The following is a 22,405-nucleotide window of genomic DNA, read 5'->3' as shown; positions in this document are numbered from 1 at the left end:
AAATATGTAAGTTGTCACTTTATGAAAACATTGCACCTTTTAAGTAGAAGCAAGGCACAGAAATCACTGCAGCTACTCTAATGAAAGTGGAGTGAAGAAAGAGTAAAAACTGTACTCAAGGAACTGATATGCTATTAATGTTTTCTCAGCTGCTGAATCCAAGTAACAGAATAAAGGAATGTAAGTAGTCTCCTAAAGCTCTAGAAAACATAACTGTGAACAAAAGATGATGAAACCAGACTGGCTGGGTAAACAAGTGAGCCTGGACCTAACACTGCAACTTGCCCCATCTTCTTTAATGTCAAAAAGGTAAAAGAAATAATGTTTTATGACATGGCATATAATATTTGATCTCTTCATAGAAACAAAGACCTACTGACATTTCTAACAAATTCTAATTCTTGGCATTTCATGGGAATAAAATCATGTGTTGGGAAACTAGCCTACTTTGCAAGTTCATGACCTTCGAAGTAAAACTGAAGCTAACATTTGCATCTGCAATATGCAAAGGATAGGATCATATTTTAAAGCAGCACTTTTTTATTTCTTACAGATAATTTTGCTTATGTAGTTTTGCTTATCTGCAGAGAAGAAATATTTGAAAACTAAAACTTACTCTAATTTTAAGAGCTGTTTGCCTTTGTATATTGTAAGCCAGCCATAAAAATCACTCAATTATTCCAAATAATATACACAAGAATATTACAAAGCCAGAGCAGTGAAATTCACTCTTGCAACAAAGTCAGTAAGAAAAATGACATGAAAACATGCATTTAAGAGACATACTAGACAGAAGATGTGAGCTATTGTAGAGAAATGGAACGGGACACTTACACAGTGGCTCTCTCTCAGGGGGTCCTGATGGTTACTATGTTCTTAAACCATCTAGACAGAATAGCAGGCTGGGCAGAAGGGAGCCACATACAATCCACCAGATGACAATGCTACACAGTGTAGACACCAGCATAGCTAGGAGCCATCTAAAAAGGGATTGGAGGGGGAGGTAGAGATGAAAAAAAATTCAAAGCAAAAGCTATTGGTGCATTTTAGCTTGTTTCAAGTTCTTCAAAAGGATACTGCTCTATAAACTTTGCCAAGCATTTCTTACTTTCTATGACTAACAATCCATACAGCCACAAATTGCCAATGTGGTACCCATGTGCTGCTGGAATCAAAGCAAATCTTCTGAAATCCACACCAAAGTCACCTATTTCACACAGTCTCTATCACACTTGGAAAGAATTGTGTGCAGGAGCAATACATCTCTGACCACTTGCTGCCATCTCTTATGCAGTTTGCTCAGCCTGTATTCACACATTTTACTTCACAATCATACATTCTGATACTAAAACATTACATCACAGACAGGTACATTTGCAGAAACAAGCAACTTATATAAACGAGATGATGGGGTGTATTACCTTTCCATGTAAGAAGCAAAGGCCAATTCATAATCCTTTGCCACAGGTGCAGAATATTGCTTATTAGAACATACATAAAATATCCAGTCATCAACACATAAAGAATTTATACAGCCAACCTCAATAAACACTATACAAGTCCCTTGTGACTTAAAAGTAAATAATGCCTCTATTTTTCAAGACTAACTGTCCAAGGTTCTGGTGCTCTTACTTTGCCCCCCCCACCCCCCTTATTTATTCCTCTGAAATAGAACTACTTGGAAGATTTAGAAGCTTCTGTTTGTTTGTTTGTTTGTTTAGATAACAGTAACCAATTTCACTGCAAGAATAATTATTTTAACAGACTAAACTAAAAAGAAAAGAGACAGTCATCTCTTGTACTAGAAAAAACTGATTCTTGTAAGGCAGCTAAATATTCCTTCAATAAAACAACAGTAACACAAAGGAATGTATGAGCTTACACATTCATTTTTCACTAAATTATTTCAGTACAGGTTGCAACCATAAAAATAACTCAGGGGAAGAGAAAGAAGTAAATTGAAGCCCCTTGAGCAGCAATGCACAATGTAAAAATGAGCTATAAGCTCCAGGTCAGTTAGTTTAATTCTACACAAGTACAAACTAATTAGAGCAGACATATTGCAGAATGTTTTATGAACCAAATAATATTTTAATAGTAGATAGGTTTTGTATTAAGAAGGTATTAGGACAATGGCTCTGAATAGATTATCACACAGTCCACATTCATCATATGGAACATACAGTGAGTGTATGGCAATTAAGTACTTGACAATTAAGGCACTTCTGTGCCTTGGAAACTAATCTGCAAGGCAGTTGTTTTTTACTGTGCTATTTGAAGTAACTGAGGTGGTGCATTTTGGTATTTTTTAAGTCAGCTGGGCACAGTCCTTGTTCTGAGTATGTTGTTTCTTATATGGCTGCCTGTGTAAATGATAAGCACGAACAGAAGACAGTAGTCAGACATAGCAATGTGTGAAGGTTTCCAGAGATACATTCCTTTACCTTCAGCACATTTTTACTACATACTTCTCACTTTTTCTAAAAGTCTGCTTACAGTGGTGATCTTGAAAAAGAAGAAAAAGAAAATAAAAATTCCAGCAAGGTAGAAGCATCATGTCCTATAGAAGGACAACACAATAAAAGTCATGTTGACTGTGGCCTGTGACTTTGGTAACATGTGATTACCAAAAGTCTGACAGCCAGGGGTCACCATTGCTTTCCTAGCAATCAAACATGATCCTGCAAAGTTTTCCAAGTGTTGCATTCACTTGCAGTTTGTTTAAGGGCAGGCAGATGTATTTTGTACCTACAGTTCTTAGAAGCTACAAAAGATGCAAACTTTCTTTTACAGGTGATGTTTCAGGACTTGTCTAAAATACACCACCAGTTTCACTGACAGAAATACAGTTCTTTAAATTTGTTTACTGAAACAGTGGCTACTCTGCCTTCCAGATTCACCAGACATTATCACAAAGCCTACAGGATTTAGGGAAAGTTCTCTTCCAAGGAAGATAAAATGAAAGGAAGCTAAAAATCCTTCTTTCAACTCTGACTTTACCGACTTTACTTCAAACACCAGGCTGTACCTTACTTGAGCCAATCAAACAAAACCACACAGAGTCATATTCTTTTGATTTTATACTACCACAGGACAGACAAGGGAATGTTTGTGAAAAGCATTCAGAAGTGCTATAGGAGCTTGTAAAGTGCAGAATATCAACATCAAAAACTATGCAGAAAACTAGAAATTCAGTCATGCAATTCTTTAACCAAATTGCCCTGCCTCCTCAGCATTCACCAAGCCTTCAGAGAAATAGTGAACCTCATGTTTGTTTTAAGGGAATAAAAACAGCATTGATAGCAAAAATTTGTGGGCAATGGGAAGTATGCATGATGAAAAGGATAAAAGTGTTTCTGGCATTTTATATATTCAGAAACTGACTTACGCTAGTGGAGATGCAGTTGGAGCTTTTGCTTGCCTTTTGCTTTTCAGAGCACGAAGCTTATCCCCTTGTGTTAAACAGTTTGTTTCATCATCATCACTGTACTGGATAAGTGGAGGGGGGAAAGGGATAAATCAAGATTAAATATAGGCACTTTGATATATAAGAATTAACTTTATCCTAAAGCTTAAAATTAGAATTATCTCAACAGGATAAAGTCAAAGAAAATTCACTTGCATAAATATAGTTCTGTTTCTTCCAGTTTCCTGTTTGCTGCCTTAGAAGCTGTAAACCATTAAATGGTGTCATGACTTACATGCACTGGAATATTGTCTCCTTTTAAAGCATTGGAAGCAATATATTATAAAATCTTTGCTTAGGTACAGTATGATCTTCACTAAATACAGCATTTCCCTTCTTCACTTGCCTTTTTAAAACAGCAGTACTGTCTTTGTCAAAAAGCACCATCAAAAGGTATTACAGAAGTTGCAATTACTTAGAAACTAAAATGAGTAAAAATGATAAACATAACCCACCCTTTCATCCCCTCCATTTAAATACACACTGTAAAGCAACAGACAATCCAAAATGAAACCAGTGTTTTTGATTGCAGAATGTATGTTTTTTCTATTGTTGACCTAATTACAGAAGAGTAAAACATGATGATGCTCCTACTTCACCTGTGTGCTAAACTCCATTTTTCATAATTGCCATCCCTAGTTTCCTCCCCCACCCCCATATCCTTTTATACAAAAAGGGTGAACAGAAAAAAAATTTGATTAACAAAGTTTTTGTGCACTCACAGGTTTTTTCAAAACCTGAGAAATTCTCAACAGTTTCAACTTTTACAAGAGCACAATATTTGGATGGTTACCAGTTCAATGTCCTTTTGGATGCTTCTCCTGTTTCTTGTGTTATTAATTGAAATATCATCTACTCCTGACAGAATTCTTGTTACAGCAATTTTATGGTTTCGTTTCAACTTTGCACGGAAAATATCCCCTTCTGTCCAAAGTTCTGCCTGTTTGCTATCGTAACATGGAAAAAAAGGCCCAAAACACAACAAATTAACACTGAGGATTGTTAAGTGTACAATAGAAGAAGAAGAAGAAAAAGACATCTAGATTTATTTTTGGCAATAATTTACACTCAATCTACTTACTCCATCAGGAAATGCTGTTGTGGTCCAATGACAGAACCAGGTCTATTTATTCTGATCCAGGCAATAGATTCAGCAGCTGTCATCCGATAATGCTTCATGATGTAACAGGCAATAAGTGTGCCAGTTCGGCCAAGGCCAGCTGTGCAATATATAAGAATGGCTTCTTTTATATATCCATCTTCATCTGGAATCTGTTGTAACTACAGACACTGTTACTTGGACAAGTAGTTACCTGCCTAATTTATCAAAACAAACCCCTACTTATCAAATGTGGAAAGGGAAACTTACTCTTTAATCTGTTTCATCATATACAAGGTTACTAACACACTGTCCATATTTTCTTTGAGTGAGGTAACCCTCCAAAGCCAGCAACTTTACAAAGATCTGTAAGTTTAGCTATCTTTATTTACCTATCTATCTGTGAATATGTATGAAGGTATGAGAATGTTTATAAGCATGGGATAAAACTGTTGGCCTTATTTTTCTTTTCAGAATTCTCCCAGCACCTTCTTGCAAACTAATCATACATTGCACTGAAATCAGATGTTCTCCCAGCCCCCCTCTAATTAATCTCTTTAATTCCCAAGAAAAAAACAAATTTTGCAATAAGCAAGTCTGGGCACTAGCTAGCACAGGAAAGAAGTACTCCAGAGTGAGAAACCTTATTTAAAATGGCCCTCAAAACAGTTCTATTTACCTTGGAAAAACATGAGAAGCAAGACAGGACTGCTCCAGCTAAGTGGCATCTCTCCTTAATCACTTGCTGCACATGCAAATCACACACCACCTTAGCTCATTTAACAATTAACTGATCAACACCACTGTAAAATCTTCTGTATAACACAACAGACAAGACAACCACACAGTAGCTTCCATGACTTGCTTTAGGAACTTGCTTTAGCTTTCCATGACTTCCATGACAGCTTTAGGAACAGGCTACAGCATTCTAAACTCCCTCAAGAGTAAGCACAGTCTAGACACCATTAGTCTGACATCTACCAAAGAACACCTTAATTTGAATAATAACAAAGCACTTGTAGTACTGATAATCAATATTCTGGCATAACCAATTAAGTGATATGCCTGAATTTATCACCTCAGTGAAGAATAAGAGTATGGACTTGTTTTCCCAGAGTCAAGATGCTGGTTTCAACAATTCTTTCACTTTCCAGTATAATTCTGTTAAATGCAGCAAACAGATGGCAGATACAGGAACAAAACTGCAGTCTTTGCAGGTCCAAAGAAACAGGTTAAGAAAATGCCCTTCTCCTTCAATCACAGCATTATCAGATACACTAGTGATGCAAAGTTGTGGAGAAGAAATGTCTGATAGACTATTAAAGATAGTATGGGAAGGGAAACATACTGCCTCTAGAACAACCGAAAACAATAACTATACTAGCTGCATTGGCCAGGCTCTTAAAATCTTCTAACTCTGAAGGAATGGATATTCAGAGTGTGCCCAAACTAGTATAGTTTCTGAGGGATGAAGATTTTGGTAGCTACAGAACACTCATACACTTTGAGAAATCTCCCCAAAATACAGCACTGTTTCCAAAAGTTTACCACTTGGTATATTTAAACCTGTATTTTCAGAGAAAACTTGACAGGACTTCAAATGCCTGCCCAAAGCATCCTTTGAAAGTACTAACACTTTCTAGCAGAAACAGCTATTAATATAGTAAATCTCATTTTCCCCAGTCTCATTTTGGGAATGGCTTGGAAGATTTTTCTGGTACTTAAGAAAATTGCTGAATAGAATCATAGAAATAATTTTAATGGAACAGTTGCAGTTTGGCAGAGATGTTAATAACTAGGTATAGTAGAATTATACTGCAAAATAGCTCAGGAACTGTAATTATAAACATCACTAGTGATATAAACTGATTTTTGCATCATACCTTTGCAATGGACAGCTATTACACCTTCAGCATTTTCACAAATATTTAGAAATGTTTTAACTATAGTATCACTAGGTGTGCTTCCATCAGCAAAGAAGAGATCAAAATGCTCAAATCCAGCATCTGTAAATCGTTTGGCGTCATACAGTTTTTTGTTGAGGCGTATTATAGTGGTGACCTTCTTTTGCTTGAAGTATGGGAAATAAGCCTCTGGAGCATGGTGGGGATAGCCTATTTGAGAACAGAAGATAAAAAAAGAGTAAGGCTTAAACTGAAGAAATAAAAAATATTTTTAAAAAAAGATATGAAAATACTCCCAAAACAGAGACAAGAAATAGACTAACTGAAAATGGAACTTTAATACAATCACCTAGGTCAGATACAATTAAACCAAGCATTAAAATTTTACTGCCAGAGTTCTTATAAAAGGAAAAGAGCCAAGGAAAAAACACACTGTTTGAGAAACAATTTTTAAAGCTTGTTCTTACTGATAACAATCAACTAAGAAAGTAGTGGGCTTGTGTTCCCCACCTCCTTTTTTAAGCATACCATTTTCAATTTTACTTCTTGAATGAGGTCCACTGAAGGCAATGAATTTGTTTGGTATTATCCAGTTAAAATCTCCATTTTCTGCTCTCTGTCAAGAGAAAATGCTTGGTTTATCATTATCCCTGTATTTTCAGGCTTTTCCTTATTGTTTCAAAATACATGCTAGATAGAATTTATGTATAATTTTTGTCAAAGGAAGGTGTGTTAGTTGGCTGCTTTCTTTTTCATCATGAGGATGACAGATGCTCTCAACCTCACATTTCTCCCGTGTCCCTGTCTTTCTAAATCAGAGGTGTAGAACAACGCAACTCATGCCCTTGAGATGAAGAGCAACTTCCAAATTTTTATTTTTTATAGGATTCTAAATTGGTCTTACCAATTGGCCTTACCACTATTCACAAATTATAAAATTATTTTTTCAGCTCTGGGACCATTTAATTTTCTCTTTACAGACATCTGGCAGCTTTGCATTTCTGAGACTGCGTACAGTCAGGAGTTGCAGTATTTCATTGTGACAATAATTTCCTAAGACCCAAAATGAATTTTATGCACTTGGAGTTTCCCCGCCCTGTTTTCTTCTTTACCTCAAAGAGTGTTATTACATTTTTGCCATGTGTCCTCAAATACATACTTTGATTGTTCTCTAGCATTTAGTTAGACTTGGGCTTGTATGCCCTTTAGTTTTCCATCAAGACTGCTCAAGAATATCCAGGGTTTTACTAATAAAGGAGACTCCCGTTTATTTCCATTTTGGTTTCTGCTTTTCCCCATGTTTGAACATAATTATGCTTAAATCTGGATTTTACTATTCTCTCTCTGACCACGAACCTTTATTTAACTATCATAACTTAAAGAGACAAAGCAAAAATGGAACTTAATACTACAAAAGAATAGCAGAAATTATAAGCAATTGCTTTAGCATTAGTAACAGCAAACAAATCAAGAGATTGATACTGAACACTTACTTCATAATGCTCATATTCATCTACATCAAACGTACTAAAATCCAGGAAACCATACTGCAAGGCCTAAAATTCAGAACACAGTTCTTAACAAAGATGCCTCTTCAATGAGGACAGTTTATTACTGGTTTTGGTTATATGAAGTCCTTTAAAACACACTCTCCCCTTCTTTCTTTACAAAACTTAAGAATACAGAAAAACTCAGTCTTGCTTCAAACTAGGCTTGTAAATTTCAATATAAGTGAAGTTAGTAAATCAACTTTTTTTGTTTTCACGAAATCACTATAAAAACCCCAGACTATTGAAGCATTTAGTCTTTTTATTATTGCTAGCTGCACAAAATAAAAAGAAAAATAACCAGCAAAAAATATCTGTTGAAGCTCTAAGTAGATTCTAAAGACCACATTCAAGGACTGGAGATATATTTTGTGCACAAATTGTATTTGCTAATATCTTCACTGATTTCAAATTGCTTGCAGTCACAAAGTCCTAAGTAGATATTACTGTGAGTCCATGATGTCCCATAATTAGCCACAACCATAATCCTCAACACTGTATAAAAAATGTAAACATTTGAGTAACTAATAGTTTATCCACTTGTTAAAACAGGAAGACATACACAGATAAACCTCATATCTCCAAATATTAAAAATACTACATTCCAATTTTCTTTTTTACTACCTAATCTTCTGCAGCTTTCCTTCTTGTTCACCTGCAAGAACAACAATGCACCAGTCTTGGCATACAAATAACCAATTTCAAAATACCCAGAAAAGCTGAAAAATCACCAATCTTCAAGAAGATGACTTAACCAGTAAAAATGTCACTATTTGGTAGAGATACTCATTATACAAAACACAATAGTACGGTGGAGAGCTGCAGAATTCCATTTCACTATTCATACAGACTAAAAATAATGTGGTTCGATTCCCTTATCCTTTAATGCTGCATTACTTCACTGCTACATTGCTATAAAACCGAGATTTTATAATTTTATAGTTAAAAAAAGAAGCACCTACTCCTCACATTTGTTCTATTTCTATTACTAAAAAAACATCTGAAATCATTACCATGTGCTGCAAATGCCAGAAGTATATAGCAAACCCATTCAAAACCCTTTGAAAGGCTATGTTCAGCCTAATACATAACACCAGGGGGCATACAATAAACCTAACACATAGCTCTTAGGATTAGAGGTGAATTACTGTCCCAATAGATTACACAAGTAAAACTCAGAATTCCCTCTATAATATCTTCACTTGTTGATTATATAAAGTACTGGTAGACTTCTAAGAATGCTGTATCTATTTTGTGACAATGCATAGTGCATAGTAAACTAGGCAACAATCATCAGACCTGCTAGTTCACAGCTTTAATTGGATCCTAGTTTCCTGAGCCTTCTTCTTCTGATGGGCAACATTTAGCTATTTTTTTGAAATGTGAAAAAATATTCATTTACTGACCTTGTTTATTGCATGAAAACAGTCCAGTAACGTTAGATGAAAACTGCAAGTACCAAAGGAAGCATCCCTATAAGATACAATGACCAAAACATAATTACTGTATTTTAATCCAAGTGAAAGCAATTGAAGATACTTCTGTAAAACACCTTTTAAAATTACTTCAAGGTAATGATTATTAAACTGAAATAATTATATCAAATGATTACTTCATTTCCCATACACTGAATCTTACAAGAATAACAACATAAAATAAAAAGTTATATTAACAGATACAAGAGTAAGATTACTCCAGCCACAGTTTTTGTAAAGCAGAAATGTTCAATTTCTGACATGGACTGTTATACTAAAATATTTAGTAAATATAGTAAATATATAAATCTAATAATAATTATACAATAAATTATAGTAAATATAATAAAATAGAAAAATATTTTCCTTAGTAAATATAATAAAATATTTTCCTTAAGAAGCATAAATAGTTAATGCTTATACAAGAGGAGAAACTAGTTTCATTAAAACTGCTCCTTTCAATGACAAGTTTTTTAATTCTGTTGATCCAGGAATTGCATGTTCTTAGTATGTGACCATTACAAAATTTCATAAGCACCACAGATTATGAATTCCACAGAAATATTATAGTGAAGTAAATAAATAAATTAAACTGAATCTACACCAGACAACCATTATGCCTTGGCAGAACACCTTAAGACCATGCAGCCCTTATCAGCTAATGTTTCTAATAAGTAGAAAACATTTCATGTTCAAATTTCAGCTGAGATAAAGAAGAATTTTGAAGAACCTGAATAGCTGTCTCTAGGACTTTTTTCTATCCTTTCCTTCCTTATGAATCAGTGTGAAAAAGGGCAGAAATTAGGAGGAGACAGAAATAATAGAATGTTACTCAAGTCAAAGAAAGGACACATAAAGGTGACATTGTAGTAGCACGTGTCTCTTAGACCACCTGATGAGATGGAACAAATAGATAAAGCCTGCTATAGTCAGATAGAAGCAGCCTCACATTCTTAGGCCGTGGTCCTCACAGGGAACTGCAACCACTCTGATATGTTTTGGAGGCATAGCACAGTAGGGCAAAGGCAACAGAAATGGCTCCTGGAATACACTGATGACAACTTCCCACTTGCCAAATATGTGCAGCAATCTGCAAATACTGCCTTGTGCATAAAGAATGCTATTAAGTATTGCAAGCCCTCTGTGGTGAATGACAGATATTTCGATATGTTTAACTATCAGCTACTGGCACAAAATCAGACTGCCAAGTGAGAAGCAATAAGGAAGATTAAAAAGCTCAGTGAGTGGATACAAACAGTGGGGCTCCTTCACCTTCTGCTGGGACACTTCACTACCAGCTGGTAACACCTCTGATTCACTGAATACCTAAGGTTAGGACAGGGAGTGTGTCCCAAGTGAAAAGTTCAACACCAAAAAAAATTCAACCCAAAAACCAACCACCCAAAAACAATCCACAAAAAAAACCCCTCAAAGAAACAAAAATCCACCCCAACACAAAACAAAATAAAATAAAACCCCAGAAAACCAACACAGCAGAAATTAGTACTGAAAAATGTTACATTTGTCTTCAAAATATCAAGGTACAGAAAGTTCTATCAACTTGTTATTTACCTGAAAGGAAGAAATGAAACACTTCCTGACAATATAAGCCTGTACACATCTTCTGGGGATTCTCTCAGGTATATTATCTATTTTTGGAAAAAGACAGAAAAGGAAAAAAATTATTTTAAGATAGACTTCAATAATTTCAAGTAATTTGTTTACTACAGAAGGCATAATTATTTATCACAGAGTGCAAAAGTGCTGGAAAAGAGTGGAATCAAGAACAAATGTTTCAAGTGTGCAACAATAAAACTAACATAAACAATAAAAAATCTTGTCAATCTAAAGAAATATATATTTTAAAATAATCTTTATAGATTTGTGCAGGAGTTGTTCAGCTATAGACTGCAGTGAAAAGGCTCCTATTCAACTGAATTCTTACATTTATCTTATGACTTGGCTTCACCAGTTTGTAAATTTGTTTAAATTAAGCTTTTAAGATGTAAATCAAAACATAAAAACCTGCAGAGATATCAGTAAAGCTATCATCTAGTACACAAATTGTGGATAGACACAGGAGACAGGACTAAAACAGTTATTTATGTTTGATCTTCCTGCAGAACATTTGCATTAATCCAAATTCTGTACTTCCTCTTTTCCACTGCTGGGGCAATATCCAGTAACTAAATCCAGATGTCATAAATCAAGAGAAAACAAAAAACAAAAAAACCCCAACAAACACACAACCCACCCCCCCCCAAAAATCAACAACAAAAAAAGAAATCTGTAGCTTCAGAAGCAAAATGCTATGAACAGAATGAATTGAACCTTCTACTGTCAAAAACACTCAGAAAAGAATTCACAAAGGACCAACTTACGAGAAATATCCGTATGGTCTTCCATCACAACATGTCTGATCCCTCTTGGATAGCCTTTAACACTAAGGTCTCCTTAAAGAATACCTAAAATTCCTCTTTTTTGCATATCTCTTCTTCAAATACCATTAAACACCATCCCCAGCATGGCCAGGAGGTAACAACGGTTAATAACAAGCTGTCATTAACAGGTCAATATTGTGTAATTTCAAGTTAATATTTTTTCTTTGAAATTGCTTCAATACTCTACAGAAAATTGTGTTTTTTTCACTAATTTTCAGTAAAATTATTTATTTCTTTTATACTAATGACATTTCCCTTAGAGATATTTGAAAGTAAAAATCCTCACGAGTATTAATTAAATACCTTCCAAAAATCAAGGCATGGTGTATTTGCTTTCTGCTGCTCTGGACATTTTTTCTTTAAAATGTTGGCATTGCCTTTCAAATTTCTTTGATGCTACCGCAAGGCCAGTTTGAACAAATGGTTAAACATCCTCTCCTCACACACACACACAGAAAACAAGAGTTAGAACAGATGTTGCTAAAAAAACCCAACAAACAAACTCAGATTGAAACACAACCTAAAGAGACAGCTAAAGCAGACATGGCCAACAGGTGACCCCTTTGATTTTCCTGATTCAATTAGTGTGTTAAGTATTTTCAGAGCATTCTTCCCTTGAAACTGGCAGAAGAAAACAGAAAAATAAATCTTTCTTGAGACATAGCTAAGTAATGAAAACGGCATGTTTTTTGTGTGTGTGCTTTCACTGGGGAGAGATAAGAGACTTCTGCATTTATATTAGCAAGTATACACTCAAAATAGAAAAGATACTTCAAAAGCCTCCCCAAGTATCATTGAATAGCTTAGCCTCTGACAGCAAAGTTCACTTTTTATTCTACAGGCATTCATTGCCTGATTTGGATGTAAAGGTTATCTTCCAAGAAATTTCAAATTGTGTGCATTGCTACGGTCCTAATTTGCATCTTGCAGGACAGTGAACAACATATTGCCAGCAACGATACACATCAAGCACTTCTTGTTTATCAGGAAGAGAGCCCTGCTCCTGAAAAACTTACAAACCCAAGACATGAAATGGAATTAAAAAACAGACAGTAATTAGATAGGGTTTGTAGCCAGAAATGAGTCACCTGGAAAAAACCGGATTAAAGAATCACAGAATCAATTAGGCTGGAAAAGATCTCTGAGATCATTCTAGCCCAACCTTTGCCCAAACCATGACCATGTTAACTAGACCATGGCACTGTGTGCCACGTCCAGTATTCCCTTAAACATCTCGTCCACCATCTCCCTGGGCAGGCCATTACAATGTTTAATCAATCCTTCACCCTTCCTGCGAAGAAATTCCCTTCCTGTGAAGAAACTGGACTTAAGTGCTATCACTGTGTAGTATATAGAGTACTAATCGTACCACAGGCAAATAGAAAGGCAACTAATACTACGTGATTTTGTAAGCTTGTATAAAAGCTCAGCTGAGGTTTGAGAGAAATCCTTGGCCTTTCTGAGCTACCAGCTTCTTAAAGGAAACAAGACAGAATGAAGAAGAATTTGTTTACAAGTGTAACAGCTGCAAGACAGAATTTTTTCTCATTTCACTGTGTTGTATTAAAATAAGTCAGTTAGTTCTATTTTATCTCTCAAGCACAGATCCTGCTTCTGAAATTACATTACCAGTGAAACTGCTAGAAATACCTTTTCAACATACACAACATACATGCATAACAACATCCATCCATTTGTCCATCCGTATGTGTATGGACTTTTAACACAGCTACATAAGAATACTTCTTCCATACAAGGACATTTAAAAAAAAACAATCTGATTTTGCAAAGCAAAAATACAACTTGTATTATTCAACTGAAGCAAAATGCAGCATATTTACTGAAGAATAAAACTTATTCTGAAACAAAGAGAAATCCTTTTACGCTCAGCTATGACACTACCACACACACAAAAGACACAACAAGTGAAGAGCTGCAGAGACAGCAGTTGATGAAATGGTCAGATAGTGCTCTCAGTTGAAAGTGCTTGTAAAAAAAATAGGTTAGTATGAGAATAGCTAGATGAGTGCAATGGTATAGAGTGCTTCAAAAGGGAAGAATGACACTCACACATAATGGGAAAGACCATAAACAGATAATTACTTCGCAAGGAAAGTATCTTGGCAGTAACACAACACAAGAAGCTGTGATATCAAAGTGGACACATAATCAGTTTCTGCCACAGGTTAAGGGAGTACACAGCTAGAAATCCCGGATGTAACCAAGGCTGGATGAAGGCTAAACATGGGTGGGGCCTGCTTTTAGTTGGGGTTAACCAAATTCCATGTATGGTTAACAAGGTAAGACTGAAGTAGCAAAGCTCAGAGAAGCAACAGATGTCAAGGCAGCAGAGGCCACACATCTGCATTAGGAAATGGTCTGCACCAAAATAATTCTATCAGTAGACAGAGAGCCAGCATTGCAGATCTGACATCTTTACTATATAAAACTTCCAGCAGCTTTTAAGCTTAACAGCTGGGTTTAGTCTGTTCCTGCAGACTGAATGCCCCTTATCTGTAGGGATTGCTCCTACACTGCTCCATGAAGTGAACCAAAATGCAGTAGTTAGCAGTTAAGGAAAGATTTAGTTAAAAAAATATTTCTGACACATCTACATCTATATAAAACTGAATATAATACTGTTTCTGACCTGGAGGAGGCCAGGGAAGCCTTAAAGATGAACAATTTCATTGGAATGATGTGAATGAACAAAGTACTAAAGAAAGCAAATAAACAGGAAAGTGAAAGTAGTAGTGATCAAATATCTGTAGCAGACAGAAGTGTTGAAAGAGAGAAGGACGTTCTAAGGCAGCAAGCAGAACTGAAGTTTTAGAAAACTGAAAGTTTTAGAAAAACTGAAAACTGAAGTTTTAGAAAAGAAGAGAATGGAAATGTTGATCTAATGAATAACAAAACAAGATATATTTGTAAATTAATGAGGTATGTACTGGGGGAAGGAGAGGAAATGAGAGAAGACAAACTCCAGAAATCAAAATATACAACAACTGAAACTAAGTTGTCCAGATGCTGATTACAACTTATGTTTCTGCTGTGCTTTCTAAGATGATGAAAACCTTCACAAATAAAGCTGTTTTCTTAGGTTAATGCTAATAAAGCAACCAACAAAATTGACTACTAGAAAGATAAAAATATTAAACTAAATTTAAAGCAATGATATTAGGAGTTATTTAGTAGAAGCATTCACTCTCTGGGATAATTTTTATCCTTCTGTGTATATACAAATGAAGAAAAGACTATTAGAATTTTACACTTATTTCCCAAGAGGATTCTTTCCTGCAGTTAGGGAAATATTAGAAAAAAAAAAAGGCCTTCTTTCAAAAAAAGCTTAGTCAATGCGGCATGCATCTACAGGTTCAGCTTTTAGAATTTTCCTACAGTCATATTCAAGTCCAGATAGGAGTATACATACCTATCTATACACACACAAATAAAAACAGAAAAACCCTTAAAATATTTTAGAAATCTTCTACTTAAGTACCTTTCAGGAAAATTGTTATTATAAGGAATTGATATCTTTCAAATCAAACATATAATTTTATCACAATCTGCAATCATGTGTATACAGAAAATTTAGAAATTTGTTTTTTTATGCATACAAAAAAAATATCCCACTGAACTTCAACATATAGCCAGGAATTTGCAATTAGCAGTTGAACTACTAACAATGCTCTAATAATCCTTTCCATTTAGGACATCTGTTTCTAATTAAGGAACTACAGGCACCTCTGTGAATGGTCAAGAACCATCCAAGCACTGAACACTGGGAAAGGTGCTCTCAAGCACTCCTCCTAACAGTGCTGTGCAGTCAAAACAGCTGCCTTCAAGTTCACTCAATGAAATACAAGGGTTTGTAGGATTACATGACCCAGTCTTTATTTAGGAGCATTTAAAATCAACCAGAGAATGAGAGTTTTTAGCAAGCCATGTTTTCATCTGATTCATTAGTGTTTTCAATCCAGCCTTATTTTTCAAGCAACCATTTCATAGATTGGAGTTATAATCATTGGAATGATATTCACAATAGGACACAAAGTATTCCTGGTAGAAAGGGAAATGAGTCTCTGGTTAAAAAAGGCATCTTAACTTTCAATACATGGCACTGCCAAGTAAAATAATAATGCTGCATATAAGACCAAACATGTTTAGTAATAATAATCTATGACATAACTTGCTGCTTTTTCAATAGGCTATTGAAATAAGCTTTACTGTTAGAAACTATATCAACTCAAGTCTGTAAATAGCACTTTAAATTCATATCTATGATGTGCTCAATACAATCATGTTTATCCACCTGTTCACCCTCAAATGAAAAATCTGCTTATGGCTGCTACCTAAATCATATATTTTACCAACCATGCTCACTTAGAAGCCAGAAAATAATGAGATAATTAATTTTAAACTGCTTACAAGTGAATTTTATGTGATACAACTTTGTTCCAAAAATGTCACTCTTCCAAGATGGCCTGAACTGCTGTAAACAGCAAACAATTAAACCCATTCTGAACAAATAACTGCTGTGTGTGACCAGACTCAAACACAAACTCATACAGTTTTTATAACTTTAAACTGTCAAATATTTTATTTCATTAAAACCTCAATGGGATATACTACTCAGTTAGTAGATTAAATTTCTAGCAATTTCCTTAGGACAAAATGTTAGATATTTTAATTGCAAAATTAAAATATAAGTTTATTAGAACAAAAAGATTCCTGTATGGATTTGTATTGTAGTGAAGAAATGCATGTGGCCAACAGTTTCATCACTAGCAGAAACACAGTCATTAAGTGGACAAAAGAGACAGAGAGTGAATAACTGCCTGTCTCTGGCAACTCTCTTTGTTCATCATAAACAAAAGCAAGAAACCTCCAATTACCTTTTAAACAACAGAGGAAAGTATAAAAAACCCTGAACTGATTGGATTGGGCGCATCACTATTTTATGCCAGATAAGGAAGCAACCTAAGGCTATAGAGTGAGGGACCTCCAAAAGAACAACCTTTCTTCTTCTATGGAGACAAGCAGTTTTGTGGGAGCATACTGGAATAGAACCTAGTAGCAACAGCAGGAAAAGCTGCTGCTGTGAAGATTAATCATGATTTCCCAAATACAACTCAGAGAAGGTAGCATTTTAGAGGACACAAACTCAGAGATAGCCAAGACTCTAGGTAACTTCTGCTTAAATGAAAGGTCAGTACTTTGTCCATCTAGTCTCTGTCACTTGCTCATCAAGCACCTCTCACCAAAACATAGCTGAGGGTGAACATGGTTTACCCACTCTAAATTTGAGCACTGCCACAGTTATCCATTCACCACCACCCAGTCTGGATCACTAGAACGTTTATCTCAGGCTTAGCCAGAGATAATTCTGCAAGCGTCACACTAAGAACAGAACAGTTCAACATCGCAGCAGTGGGTGCCAATTGATTCTCCAACCTCCAGCTTCTACCCAGCATTAGGCCCACAACTAGGAAGGATACTAACAAATTGAAAAGGCAAAAAACCAATACTATGGATTAGAACGGATGAAGGAAACGCTGCTTACCCTGAAGAAAGAAGATGAGAAAATAGACAAAGTACAGAGATGAGTCCTGGAGAAGGTGACCTGAATTACAGCAGTTCATGGGGCGGTACCCTGGAAGGGTCACCCTCCAAGTACATAATTAGTGCCAGGCCTGAGAAAAAAAACACTGTTACTAAGTTAATGTAGCCAAGGGGAGAGGGGGGAGTTTGGGAATCGGGTGGACAGGGCACAGAGGGTACATTTTCTTTCGTAATATAGAAGGAGCAATGATGGAAGAAGCAGACTTTCCTCACCCACAGCCAAGTCCTGGTGAAAATCAAGAGAAGCCACTGTAGATATCAACTCAGAAGACCATTGCTGCTTTGGTACTGTGGTAAGGCCTGAACAGTGCAGATAGCTTTCAAGGAAAAGATTTTTCTTTAAAAGGTGAAGAACAAAGCTTCCCCCCGCACCCCCCTTCTTTCCCTTTTCCCCCTCCACCCAAATAAAGTGTAAACATTCAACCCCAACACACTGAATTCTGGCTACCCTTTGTGTGGCTGAATGTGCCAAATTTTTGCTAACCTGCATAGAAGAATATTATTCCCATGATGTCTGCAAAAATTTAGAAACTAAATACAGATTTAAAATAGATGAAAGATGAACAATAAAGGGATTAAGGTCTAAATTGTTAAGATTTACTCTAAAAAATTTGTATTTTATTCTAAAGCTACATATACAATAATGAATTTGAAAACTTAATTCTTCAATCTTAAGGCCATGTTATACTGAAGAGCTTGAGTTAGGCTGTGCTGTCACATCAAAGTACACCTGGAAGGAAGCAGGAGATGCAGGAGGGGGGAGAAAGAAGTATGCAGTCTGGAGAGTTCATAAACTATCTCCACTGAAGAGGAAAGAAAGACAAGTTAGGTGAACGGGAATGGGGGAAACATTAAAACACATCAACTGTGAAGAAAAGACTGAGAACAGACTTTGCTTGAAAACAATAACACTAACAGCTGCCCTTACCACATCACAGTTAATGAAGACTTTCATAATTGCCTTAGTAGTAGGAGCATATCCCCACATGATATATACACACACATATACATTTGAACAAAAGATGACAAACGAAAAATCATGCTAATATATTGCAATTCCTTTAAGCAGAAGTTATAATATTCTGTTTAAGAATACAAGTTTGAGGTCAACAAGCCTTTGAAAAAACATGCTCAGAAGTTGAACATTTATCAGGACACAGAAGTCCCAGAGGAGAGATAGTCATATACAGTTCATTACAGTTTTATAGCTTAACTGTAACTGTGCTTCAAAAAAACCCAAAAGATAACAAACCCAGAAATTACACAGACTCACTGTGCCTTGTTATTCTTGAAAACCTTGCTGTTATTCCTAGCAAGTAACTTGTAGCACCTGCACCTACACAGCACCCCAAAACTGTGCTTATCAAACACTTTCAACCAAAGTAGACAAAGCACTATTTTTGTGCTTGTCTGCACAAATCTGCAAAGACCCTTTCTACTTCCTTGCTCTTCCCTGAATGAACCAGAACTCCCTCAACGTAAGGCATTGCTTACCCACAGAGCTCCTCAACTCTGTTGAAATGGGAACCTATCATGAAGCTAAATAAATAGAATCAAGTAAGAAAACACATTCAATCCACAGAAAACAGAATACAGTATCAACCTACAACTTACACTGTAAGATCAGAAAATAAATAATGACAATCGGCTCAAGCAACAAAGAGTATTACCAACACGACACAGTCTGATTAACTAAAATAATAGAAAAACTCCTTAAAAGATTTGACCAGTATCTGGATGGATCTTCAACAAAAAGCAAAGCATTCTGAAACTAAAGAAGGTAGACACTTAAGCCTACATATGTTTTTAATATAGAAGTAATCAATATTTCCTTTTAATCATGAAATTTGCTGATAGACATGTTTATCAGGCATTCTGAACAGATCCCATATCATTGCTTGCTCCACAGACAACAGTCCAATTCTCCCTACAGAAAGCAAAAATATGGGACAAATATGTGTGAACACTTGAGCAATGAGCTCTGTAATTAAGCCTGCCTCTTCATGAAAGATCATCAAAGAAGGCCATGGGGAAAAAAAAGCCTCAGGGGCATAGTTTTTCTTCTGTGATCTTTCTTCAGTGGAATCCCTCCTACACAAAACTGGGAAGAAATTCTACCCCACTGTAAAGAAAAAGCAGTATCAAAGTCAAAATGTATTGCACTGGAAAGAAAATCAGCATCTAGCTAGAACTAGCTCACAATCTTAGACTTGCAAATTTGCAAGATAGACATGCCTACAGACGACTGATACTAGTACTGTGCTTCACTTTCCCATAGGCCTTTCAGGGAAACTGCCAAAATACTCAATGTGTACAATACAGTAACTTAAGCACCTCTCCAGACTCTGAGAACAATGGTGGTTTTGCCATATTTTTTTGCCATATGCCATGTGTCTGCAACTAGCCCCACCACATGCCTTGACTGGGCAGTCATCATCACTCTGTGAGCAAGCATCCTTTCTTTACTCTCAACTCCCTCTTCCTTCACTGCAGCTCTCTAAAGCAGAAACTGCCTATTCATGTGTACAACAACCTCCATTTCTAATTACTGTGCTTTGGATTGTCATAAACCATACATATTAATCTTTTATTCAAGACTGTTGAAGAACTTACCTTCACTTGCATGCTATTATTGTGACATGGTAGGGCTACCAGGTGATCAAAAATAAGATTTATTTCAGGTTTTCTGTATACTTTTGCATAGCGAACCACAGTTTTTTTCCTATTAGATTGTTTTGCCATTAGTTAATCTTCTGTACCAAAATTCTACTCAGAATGTCAGCTGCCGTGCCACACAGTGCTACTACAACACATATTTCCTAAAAGCTGCAGCTGTTTTGTCAACATAATTCCTTAACAGCAAACAAGCCTATTTACTCATATTTCCAGACTCCATGCAGTTTAAGATTGCACAGGACTACAACAACAATCCCAATTCAAATACCAAGAGTGATATGTTTTGAAATTTAGTTCTCAATTTGTAAGAAGTGCTATAGAATATAGACAACAGAGAAACTCCAGGGAACAGAAAGTGGACATCCTGCATGATGCAGAGAGGCAGCAAGGAGACTGCCTGCATCACAGAAAGTACTGTGTAGCCTTTGCAGCCAATAAATAGGAACACCCTAAGGCTACATGAACCAATCTCTCAAATCTCCAACATCAAAAAGTGCATAGCTTCTTATTTCATTTTATTACTCAGTAAACAAGAGAAATGGTTACAACCAAGATGTTTTAAAAGTCAAAACAGAACCTGAATATGGTGTATCACAGCTTACAGCCTGAAGAATTCAACATTTTATTTCTTGACTACATTTCTGTGTACCAAACACATGCAGTTGTGATATAAAGCCATCCCTTTACTCCTCTGCGGCCACAGACTTGGCTTAGTACCTTCTCAGCCACTTTGTATCTTCCCAGGTTTTAGACAGGCTCTAAACCCATCACACATTCTCACTGCTTCTCCCAGATGATTGGAAGCGATTACTTTGTACTAGAGAAGAAGCAGCTGGGAAGGAGAGTTCATTTAAACATGCACTGGGTAAATGATACATTATACTTCAAGCAAAATACTATGTTTCTATTATAAAAAAAGAAAAGAGGTTGTGTGGTTGGGGAGATGCAAAACTTCAAGAAGCAATGATCTTTTCCAAATGAAATTATTAAAACTAGTTTTTTTTCTGGCAATGCTCTTATTTCTTAAGAACAAAAATGGCAGTAGGAAGGAAAAAACCTGAAATCATACAACTTCACTAACATATATTCTGGACCTTAGAAACTCCCTTATTATGTGCTTCATTACTATAATTACATTAGTAGGATGATTATTCAAGAGGAAAGTACTGTTTTTATCTTGCTGTTCTAAAAATTGAGTATAAAAAGTTAACACAATCAGCAGCTGTTGTAAAAATTTAAATACTTACTGCGTAGGAGCCTATGAGGAATGCAGCGTTTGCTTGCTTTTTCTGATCAAAGCCAGTATAATGAATTATTTTCTTCCTTATCAATGAAAATGACTGTATCAAGAAATGAACAAGATCATGATTTTTCATTTTAGACCTTTTATACCTTCTTTTATAAAATCAGAGAAATGCAAGAGTTTGTTTACCTCCTTTCATCCAGCTGTAGTCAGAGAACCAAAAAGACTGTGGAGTAGTCCCTCAGAAGCTTTGGAAAACTGCATTGCATCCCTACCTAAATTTTTCCAGTATTTTCCCCAGTATCCACCCAAAATAATTTTTGATAGAAATTACTGAAATACTTTGTTTTTCTTCTTAAATGCATTCGTATTTTTAGCTTGCGTTTTTTACTTCAAGCCTTATGTAAGAGATAGCCATTTATGAGAACAGAAAGAGGCATTCTCTGAAGCAACACAAGTATATTAAAGTTGTAAAAATTTTAAAATCAGAGTTACACCTTTTTGTTCATTTTTCAAACTCAAATGTAGATAAATCCACTAGTATTTGTTTCTAAGGATCAGAACCATGCTTAGATTAAAATATTTTGAAATTATTTCTAAACGTTATCATAACTACTTTTTTTAGGTATCTTCTTGGCTTGGCATACAGTTTCTCCATGTATCTTAGAATGTGGGTGGAATGGTATTTTCAATAGAAAGGACACACACATCAGGTGGCTGTTATCCCCTAACTAGCCCTTGAAATAAATTCTGATGTGCTTGAAACTGCCCACTTTGATCAACTGCTAAGCTATCATAAAATGTCATTTTATGCATTTAAATAGCAATGTTACCTCTTCAAGATACCAGATTCAATGCATTCAAGACAAAACCTCAGATCAGTAGCAGAAATATGTTCTCAGAAAGCCTAACATGTCAGACACAAGACATGG

The 22,405-nt window shown here is 35.7% G+C and overlaps 1 protein-coding gene across 3 annotated transcripts in view; it reads right to left on the bottom strand.

The window, feature by feature from the left end:
- The window catches only part of CDC14B (cell division cycle 14B), a 43,894-nt gene that overhangs the window by 11,448 nt on the left and 10,041 nt on the right, over positions 1-22,405 (bottom strand). For 2 of the 3 annotated variants that reach the window (XM_058823368.1, XM_058823369.1), the window contains exons 4-12: positions 21,478-21,570; positions 11,064-11,140; positions 9,423-9,489; positions 7,963-8,025; positions 6,998-7,085; positions 6,449-6,679; positions 4,548-4,686; positions 4,260-4,413; positions 3,389-3,489 (exon numbers count right to left, since the gene is read on the bottom strand). In XM_058823368.1, the coding sequence (XP_058679351.1) occupies positions 3,389-3,489; positions 4,260-4,413; positions 4,548-4,686; positions 6,449-6,679; positions 6,998-7,085; positions 7,963-8,025; positions 9,423-9,489; positions 11,064-11,140; positions 21,478-21,570 (1,013 nt within the window). Of the gene's footprint in view, positions 1-834; positions 981-3,388; positions 3,490-4,259; positions 4,414-4,547; positions 4,687-6,448; positions 6,680-6,997; positions 7,086-7,962; positions 8,026-9,422; positions 9,490-11,063; positions 11,141-21,477; positions 21,571-22,405 lie in introns of all 3 variants that reach the window. The other variant, XR_009275929.1, reaches the window with a different exon arrangement.

This window comes from Ammospiza caudacuta, chromosome Z, assembly GCF_027887145.1.
Source record: "Ammospiza caudacuta isolate bAmmCau1 chromosome Z, bAmmCau1.pri, whole genome shotgun sequence".
Lineage (NCBI taxonomy): Eukaryota > Metazoa > Chordata > Aves > Passeriformes > Passerellidae > Ammospiza > Ammospiza caudacuta.
This window is presented reverse-complemented; position numbering and strand designations above follow the sequence as displayed.